This window comes from Pterocles gutturalis, unplaced genomic scaffold (assembly GCF_000699245.1).
Source record: "Pterocles gutturalis isolate BGI_N339 unplaced genomic scaffold, ASM69924v1 scaffold26396, whole genome shotgun sequence".
NCBI classification, from domain to species: Eukaryota; Metazoa; Chordata; class Aves; order Pterocliformes; family Pteroclidae; genus Pterocles; species Pterocles gutturalis.
Window position 1 is genome coordinate 45,443 of NW_010101186.1, and position 9,586 is coordinate 55,028.

Here is a 9,586-nt window from a genome sequence, read left to right on the forward strand (position 1 = left end):
GCACACACCTACTCAGGATACAAGAATAGTTCACAAGTTTTTTGGAAACCAGTGTCAGGTTTCATTCTCTGGAAATTACATCTACAGTATAATATCACCATCCTTGCTTTCGGATGCATAAAAATCCTTTAATATTGTTTGTAAAATACACTAGAGCTTCAAATCTGCTCTAATTAAATTCAGAGGGAGTAGGATCAGTTCCTACATTTAATAAGTACTCCTTATTTACTGAAATCCTTACAAAACAGCCTCCTTCACAGGAATGAAATTAATTTAGCGAACAAAACAGTGTAATAATTCAGAAAAACTCTTAGCTTTGCTATCCAGCAATTGACACTGTAACTGCCACTTCTGAGGACCTTTACGCATGATCATTATTTCCTCTGCATCAGCAGCAGGACACATGAAGACACTGAGTAACTGTGCTTGGTAAGAAGTCGGAGCTATGTAAATAAAGTATAAAAATCAAAGAACAGATTGAATTAACCTCCAAACTGCTCTCCTGATGCCCATCTGACACACCTCTAGCGTCATTCTGCTGCCTGTAAGCTGCCACTTCTGATGAGACATCTGTCAATCACGATTGCATAACTGCTTCTTAGGAAGCAATTAAATGGAGTTTTGATTTTGTAGCTGCATCTCTACATTGTGTATGTAGTGGGGGGCAAAATGTCCAAGATGCTACTGCTGCATATAACGTAACAGTTTCCCAGGAGAAAGGAGAGCTGTTTATGGGGAAAAAGGCAGATGCAGGTACAATCCTGATGGCCTGTGTCACACAGGAGATTAAAACAGCTTCTCCTCTCTCATAGCCTTCACCTCTTTCAACTAGGACATCCAAAATGGTGCAACCCCTCAAACCTCCACTCACGCATGTGCAACAAACCTGCAGACCTCGCTGTGGTACAGAAGTGAAGCCAGCAGCATCTTGGCAGGGCTTCTACGAGAACTGGGCATTTATCCACAAGAGTATCCCTTACCACTGCTCACCTCAAAAAACTGAAAGGAACCAGACAGGTTACACAGAACTATACAAAGTCTTCACCTGGACATAACGTGCCATCAAACTACAAAAGCAAAAAAGAAGTTACTGTTGAGGGCAGTAACTATTCTGAATGTCTACAGAAGGCTTTATTCCTCTGAAGCAGGTAAAGTTTGCTACAGTATTGGAAATGGTACCGAGCTGGTAGGAATGCTGCTATAACCAAGGCTCGCAATTTTCTTCCTTCCTGACAGAAACTACTCTTATCCGACATGCCAAAGCCAACTAGGCTGCATTTACTGGTGGCTGACTGCAGAACTTTCCCCTGAAGGTAGTTTAAAATGGTAATAGATGCTCCAGTTTCCCATTCTCTGATATGACACGATAAAAATAATTTGTTTAGACCCTTTGTTAGGAGCATGCATTACAACAGACGGCCCCACCCTGTTATTACCACTGTGCCTGCTTGTCTTCCAACCCTACTCATGCAAATGTAATGTCAAATCCTCTTAAGAATCCTGAGCAGCCATCCAGAATCACTTGTTCAACTGACATTTCTGTAATAATGAAGAAAGAAAAAAGAGTTGTGGGAAATTAAATGGTGATCCTGTTGCCAAGTTGTTAAAATTATACAGCAATATGCTTCCAGTAGTTGTAAGAAATTAATTTGTGGAGTGCCTACAAGCCTTACATCTACTAAATCTCAACAGGATATCAAATGCTATTTAAGTGATACAACTTACAAATGTTAAGGAGGAAAAAAAAATCAGCACCAAAGACTGAAAGAAGAAACTGGATTCTTGTCTGCACTCTCATTCCTCAAGGCTGGATCTCTACAGGTGAGGAAGCCACGCGGGAGATCCTTGGCGAAGTACTTCTGTGTGTACCTATGGCAGCACCTGCACCTCTCCCTTCAGCGGACGAGCCAGGGAATGTTCAGCGAGTTATTCCACCCCTGTAAACAGTGGCTGGCAAACAGCTCAGCCAGGCCCTCTGCTAACTACTCTCTCTTCAACTGCTTTCTGAAAGTACAAGCCAGAGTGAAGTCAGCGTCACTACTTTTCACATCTTTTATTATAATGTTGTTCAAAAAAAAGTGCCCGAGACACCTGCTCTGTAGATGAATTATTTTTTAAATTATGCCACTACATATTACTGTCATTCTTTTCTCACAACAATGTCAAATACAATATAAAACTTTGGATTTTCTATAGTGAGGGAAATCAGCAAAGTCAAAAGAGAGACAGTGCCGGCAGTGCTGTTACTGCTCCATTCTGTAAGATAGAACCAGGGTAAGGCGCTTTGGCAATCAGCACCAAGTTTAAGCTACAAGCTTTGTAACAACAATTAGCTCTCTGCAAATAAGAGTACGCACAAGTTTTCTGCAGATGCATGGAAAACTGAGATCCCCTGGTCGCTCTCTAAGCTGCTTTGAAACTACAACAATTTGTTTAATCCAGCAGCAGATCCTGGTACTATTCTCTTCCTAAGTACAGTACATTTTGATAGCAACAGAGAAGCACACGACACAAAACAGATTTGTTCAAGCTCACCATGGTTCTGATGGGCTACATGCACCAAGAAGCAATTCAGAAAGAGCACACAACTCAATTCATCAGGACAACAACGACTCAAAGGAATTTTGGCTCCACTTTGTGAAGGACGAAAGAGTTCACAAAGGAAAAGATCTTATTGCAAGTTGTACTGCTCAGCTTGGCCACTTCTCATACATAACAGAAGTATCAGAAGCTACCAAGGAGCCAAGGACAAAGAATTCCTGTTTTGTAAATATTGTAAGTTAGCAAGCTTGCTTTGAAAAGAAAAGCCACTGCACAATATTCCAAATGGCCTTCTGTAACAGACTTGAAATTGTTAGATCACCACTGACAGAAAATACAGATTTTAGTAGCAGTTCTGGCACCTTGCGATTTGGAAAAACCCTTGTGCATATGGGACTGAGGCAGCTTGTTTGCAGACCCCCTTCTCGCAGTATCCTGGGGTCATCTGTGCTTCCTTCACAACAAAATACCGCTGGGCTCAGCAGGTGCCCTCCTCAGAAGGCACAAACTGGCAGCTGTCGTGAGAAACAGTGTCAATGCTCTGCACTTCCGACTGCGGGTGAATGGACACCTGAACGGCTATCTCTTGGCCTTGCTCGTTCATGGACCCGTCGTCCGAATCCCCAGCTGGTGAGTCGCTGCGCTTCATCTCGGGGTTGATGGGGTATATCGCAGCTTGGGTACCACAGGCTTGGGTCTGTTTTTCCTCCTCACCAACTTCATCGGGATCGTCAACTCGCACAGCCTCAAAGATCTCCTCCATGAACGCCCTGCAGTTCAGGATCAGAGGTGGAAGGGGAATGCTTCTGGCAAGCTCTTCGATGTACCGAGCAAACTCCATGGTCTTAAACTGAGTGACTTTGGCCAACTCTAGCGTTTTGGCAGATGTAATGATAGGGATGCGCTTGGCTATCTCAAAAGCCTTCTGAAGCTTCTCAGCCCCTTCCGTCCTGAAGAACTCATTGATAGCCTTCTCTGTTTTGCGGAGGTGACTGCTCATCATGCACAGACGGGTTATGTTTAAAATGAGGGTGATAGCAAAGGCAATGAGGCACACGATCATGTAGTAGATACTCATGTCTCCGGAGGTGAAGATAACCCTCAGGGTGACTGTGTAATACAAGGTGTCATTACGATGAACAGCTGCACACGTGTATCGCCCCCGGTCAGCAAAGTTGACCTTTGTGATGTTGAGGGAATTACCGGCAATCCTCCACCGTCCACCTGGAGGTTCAAAAGAAATAAACTGAGCCAATGAAACAAAAAAACACTTGGTAAACTAGATACGTGCTGTTTGCTCCATCAACAGGAGACAGAGCTTGGAAGTAAGCAGTCCATCTCTAGCATAATAACACAAACAGTACACCAGGGATGGAATTTCCTTTTCATGTTTCTGATATAGAAAGCCATAAACCAGGTACCAATCTTACTGCTTAAGGGTAAATTATTTTGCATGCTTGCTACTCTGGTTATACTACTTTCTCTCATCTGAATTTTCTTGGGTGCTTTTGGACTGCTAGCTCCTTCTGACAGGGAACCTAATTCTTACCTAGTGCTTCTCACCCACTGTGGAACACTATGTTGAAAGCCTGTCCTCTACAAAGTCTAATTTTCCACACGTTTGGAGTCAAAAGTCAAGTGACCCATGAAAAAATCAGAGTCTGTAAATGGCTTTGCTGGCAAAAGAACCCAGGATTTTCTTGAGACAGAGTTTTCTGCTGAGCATGCAGTGCTGATATACAAAACCATGTAAAAAGAAATCAATAAAAGCAGCTAGCTTTATACAGTATTTCCTATGCATTTATAACTTAAGGGGAAAACTGTTTTCATAAATCATTCTTCTAATTACTCCACTTTGAACTAATCTCCAGATGGCACTACAACTACAAAGAGGTTACTGAATACTTAAGGCAGAAAGACGGCCTCCGAGAAGATCCTATCAATTAGCTCGATGACATTCATTAATACTAATAGAGTAGACAAAACCACATACATCTCTAAAGGACATTATTTTTTTAAATTAAAACTGCAGGGACAGAACTATAAGAGCCAATGGCTAGGAAAATATATTCTCCCTCTGTACAAAAGGGTTAAATAGCTTGTATTTCACTGTTGGCCATTACAAATTGTGTCAGTTTCCACAGTCCCACTGGTGCATAAACTGGAAAATAAATATAAGTTACCCCATGCTTTAAAAAATCCTGTAACAAAATCAGAGCACTAATTGCCAGAAAAGTTTACAAGTTGTAGAGAACTGTGTTTAATTCATGTGTTTGGAAAAATATAATATAAACCAGAGCCATAATAAATAAAACCATCAGTTAGTGCCTGGTAGGATGTAGATTCATTTCTTCTGTATTGAATACTGTGATGCCTCTTGAACAAAATGATTCTGTGGGGCACCACAGCAGGATGGATGGGCCAGGACAGAGGGACTCAGATAAAACTCACATGCTAGAGGGCAAAGGGCTTTTTCTTGCTCTCTCCTTATCTCCCAACTGTAAAAACGGTAGGATAGGAAAAGAAAATGATAATAAAGTCCCAGAGGTTTTCAGATACTGTATAAAAGGGGAATACTGAAGGATAGATAACAGCAGGAAAGCTCACCTTCATCTTGCTGTTCCAGCAGGTGTCCTCTGGAGTTATACCAGAGAATATATTCATACTGGCTGATGTTCAGTTTACATTCAATTAAAATACTGGTCCCCTCTTTGGCGATGATATCATGGTGTGCTGGAGAACTTACTAAAGCTTGAGACACTGTCTGAAGTGATGCATTGAAAGAGCCAAATGCAACTGTCCCATTAAAAGCTACATTTTCCAGTGTAAATCCAATTGAAAGATCAGCACTAACAGTCAAAATTAACAGGCAACAGCTGAGCTTCATGGAAAGCTAGAGAAAATTCTTCTTTCATTTAATTTGGAGAAATGAGGTCATACGATATTAAGCAGTCTGTATTGCTCTGAGATAGGAGAGGAGGCTCGTGATTTGTTCAGTGATAGAAAATGTCTTGGATCCAAATGCACTTTCAAGACCATCAACATTAGGAGTGGAAACTGGAAATCCAACTGAAAAAAAAAAAAAAGGAATTAAGTTTATTAATGATAGCAAGCTTATGGCGTATTCAAATTTCATTTCCAGTAAACAGATTTTGATGAGCATAATATAAACTCAGTCGAGAGGTTCCAAATCAGAGCTTTGCTCACAACACAGTAATGAAACAAGGGTAAGAAGGCATTACCACAACCTTCAGTCCTCTAGATGTTCATCTTCCCATCCAAACAAATAATCTCAGAACCAATAATCATTAAGACCAAAAAGGTTTTAAAAAAAGAACAAATTGTTCAGACTACTTGAAATGTGTTAACTATCTTTAGGGTCAGAAAGTGGATTCTGCATTTGTTAACAGAGAAAAAGTGCCTTCTTAATAGAGAAAGAAAAGCAAGAAAGCGGATATAATTTCTGCCTCCCTCCCCACCAATATAAAAGCACTTTTAAGCCCTGGTTTTCTAAAGCCAGTCTTTCCTTCAGCGTCTAGAGAAAAGCCAGAGCACACATACATCTGATTTTTAGCATTTATACATCTACTTACTCGATTTCAGAGGCACAATCAGTGTAAGATGTCTAATACTACATAATATGCCTGTAATTTCTTGTGTTGAAAAAACTCTCTTGGCAGTTATCTACAGCCACAGAGAGACGTCCCTTTCTGAATGTCAGGACACTGATGTCGAAATACACTTCCTTTTTTACAATCTCTCTTGCTGCTGTATTTTCTAACTCTGCCTCTTTTTTTCCTGTTTGTTTTACAATAAGCTCCTGTTGAAAATTTTATTTTATGCTGATACATCTCAGCTGTCATATCTTGTTTATAATCTTCTCTATCCAAATGCTGCCCCATATTTCAGAGCAATTTGAAAAATTGTTTTGTCTAGGGACTGAATTCACACTCTTCAAATTAATGTGTACAAAAGATATTTTAAGACATTAAGATACAGCCTTTAGTTTTATGTTCTTTGCACATGGGGATTTTCCTTGTTTTAAAAGCCAGAAAAAAAACCCAACTTGTAACAAAATGAGATGACACTGATAAGAGAAAATCTATAATCGATTTTCCTGGAAGCCTGATTCAAGAAAATGTCTAATCCAACATGCATTCCCTGAAGTTATGACTCCATCTACACTGCTTCAGAGCCCTAAAAAACAATTTACAAAGTACAGAAGCCACAAACCAAAAACGTTATCTTCAAGAATATCTAACTCCATCCCATTGACTGCGTGACTTCAAATTTATCATCTTGCCTTCTACCAATAACAAATGCTCTTAGAGTTGAATTTCATAAATATCACAATACAAAGGAATACATTTTCTTAATAAATAATGCAGACACTTCTCATCCTTCCAGAATCACTAATGAACACTTCCTAAAGCAGACAGAAATCTTATAACAATTTACTATAAATAAATATAGGTGATTTGTACTAATTGTCTTTTCAGCAGAGAAACATTAAGCATATTCAGGAATGAGAAAACTTGCTGATAACACAATACCCAGACTCGGTATTTTTTCAGCTAATTTTTCAGAGGTCAAACCAGACTCCAGACTCGACATCTGATGGGAATGCGTATCTAGCCCATTTCTGTTGTGGTTATTGCCAAAACCAGTTTAACAAAGGCGGCAAAGAAGCCAGCTGTGTCCAATTCTCCTTCAAGATTGACTGACCAACTGACCCATTGAATCCTGCAAGAGAAACTGGAACACGGGCCCTCCACTTGTTTCCCTGTAAATTGCAATCTGGCCCCCCCCTTTTTTTTTATTGGCTCCACTCTTTTTTCTCTCATGCCTCTTGTCCATTCATTTAAGATGAGACCAGTGCTGAGAACTCCATCATACTGTTGTGCTGAAGAAACTACTTTCCTACAGCTACACAAGTAAGAAAGTACCAAGACCTCTTCCATTCCTGTTTTCCACCAGTTACACTTCAGGGAAAGGGCTGTCGTGTCCTGCTGCCTCTGGAGGAGAGCATCCCCGCCACATCAAACGCACAGGTCTGAAAAAACCCAATACTCATTACCTGATCAACAACGAATCTTCTGTTTGAAGGAGTGGTTTTAGACTTTTTTTTTTAGCCCCCCAATATTTTCTGAGGGTTTCAGAGCCTTCACAAGGCTGCTGACAACTGACCTGCTTATTTTGGTAACCTTGTGCAGATTTCTTAAAGGCAGGCTGCGGACCATCAACAGTTTTTGGACCACTGACATTTGGACTGCCGGTGTTGCCATTTGAGAGTCTGTCATGGCTTGCACTAAAAAGCGAGTGCTGTGGTCGCAGATCTTCACCACGCATCACTCACCACCCAGCCGCCCTCAGTTCAAAATGCCACCGCACTTAACGGCTTTTGCATACATCGGGACTTGGCTTCACAGCATTTGAAGCAGTTACAGCTGATGATAGCTCGGCAGTGAAGGCAAAACCTCATCCTCAGTATCAAATCAAACACACAGAATAACTTCCAGCCTTTCAAAACAATAACCTCCCAACTAATAATGTTTTAGATTTATTACAGAATAATTCCAGCAGCTCCTGTGCTTTGCCTGTGTTATTGTCATTTTAAATTATTAAATTTAAATTGTTAGATTTTCAAGTGTCTGTGACACTCCTCCTAAGATGACATTAGGAACCTCAGCCAATTATTTAACACAAGAAATACTCAGTAACATTTTCCCTCATAAGAATGATTATCTTCAGTAATTGCATATGGTCTCCACCGTATTGTGTAATGTATAAAACATTGGTGATGGGTCATTGAATTTTACTATTAAACTCCTCAAGGTCTGATTTATTAGAAATTGTTTGTCACGTTTCGCTTTTGGAAAAGTCATTATTGCTAAGCAGACAATGATCTCTCACTGCTGAGTGCTGGGAAAAATAAAGTGATTTGCGAAATCCATATTCTTCAACCATCACACTTATGCAAAACAGCTGCTGGAGCTGATAAAGGATCCAAAAAGGATAAATCGTGAGCAGTGCCAACACCACCATTCTTCAAGAAAGCATTAAGCCCAAGCAAGATGAACTGCGCAGAACAGAAACCGGCTATTTTACAACTGAACCTGAAGGTGAGCTCAACATATTTAACGTTTATTAAACCATAAGTTGTAGCAACAAACAGCAGTGGAAAGATAAAAATCCGTGATGCATACACTCGCATGAGTCATCTTTGGCTCTTATCCTGAAAAAATGTATCTGTGTTTGACTTAGAGCCCTCTGAGCAGTCCCACCGAGGTCAATGGAAGTACTGACAGTACTTACACACATTTGTAAGGCACTGCAAAACTGGGGCCCAAGAGGTTGCAAGTTTTATGGCTTTACATTCACTGCTCATAACATCATTTCATACCTGGAGAAAAGCAAAGCAATAAACCGGGACACACCTGACACACCACAGACTGCTCTGCCTGCCACTTCTGGCACGTGACGTGGAATCGTATTTTGGCATTTACAACAAGCTAACCGGTAATAACATACACTAAACAGATCGAAATGGATTGCTTTTGCACCGAGCACACCTTCCTACTCACACTGTGACTGCTGCTGCAACCACCCCACGAGGCCCCTCTCACCCGCCTTCAAATCTGGGAGCCGCACATGGCAGAGCCCTAAAGACGTTAACTCCGGGAAAGCTTGTGGAAATAGGCAGCGTGCTCTCGATGGGAGCTACTCCTGGTATGCCCAGGACAGGAGAGGCAGCAGGGAGGGTTCCACCGGCACCAGCCAGCGCTCCAGGGGGGAGTGGCTGCACCCTCGGCCCAAAAATCAATGTAAGGAGCAAATGGAGAGGAGATGGGAGAGGAGAGGAGATGGGAGAGGAAACGGAGAGGAGCTGGAGAGAACAGGCCGTGCTATTCTGCCTCCTGCGCCGTCGTGTCCCGGGGTAGCCCACGCAGGACACGGGATCACCCGCACACAGCCCCCAGCTTTCTCCCCCTCTACCCGCTCAAAACAACCCGGGACAAGACGCCACCAAACGGGAACCCTGTCC

At 41.6% G+C, this 9,586-nt stretch overlaps 1 protein-coding gene across 1 annotated transcript; it reads right to left on the reverse strand.

Annotated features, from left to right (window-relative positions):
* Window positions 1–2,610: 2,610 nt before the first annotated feature.
* On the reverse strand, window positions 2,611–5,616 carry MFAP3 (microfibrillar-associated protein 3). The gene is made up of 2 exons (XM_010082629.1): window positions 5,149–5,616; window positions 2,611–3,765 (listed from the first exon to the last, which is right to left on the reverse strand). The coding sequence occupies exons 1-2, from the start codon at window positions 5,426–5,428 to the stop codon at window positions 3,020–3,022; spliced, it is 1,026 nt and encodes a 341-aa protein (XP_010080931.1). The 5' UTR covers window positions 5,429–5,616; the 3' UTR covers window positions 2,611–3,019.
* Between the last annotated feature and the right edge of the window lie 3,970 nt (window positions 5,617–9,586).

What these genes read in the sequence shown, in the direction of transcription:
- MFAP3 (XM_010082629.1), bottom strand. Translation starts at nt 5,428, where the DNA reads ATGAAGCTCAGCTGTTGCCTGTTAATTTTGACTGTTAGTGCTGATCTT. An exon ending in GCTGGAACAGCAAGATGAAG is followed by an intron (nt 3,766 to 5,148) that starts GTGAGCTTTCCT and finishes TTGAACCTCCAG; the next exon opens with GTGGACGGTGGAGGATTGCC.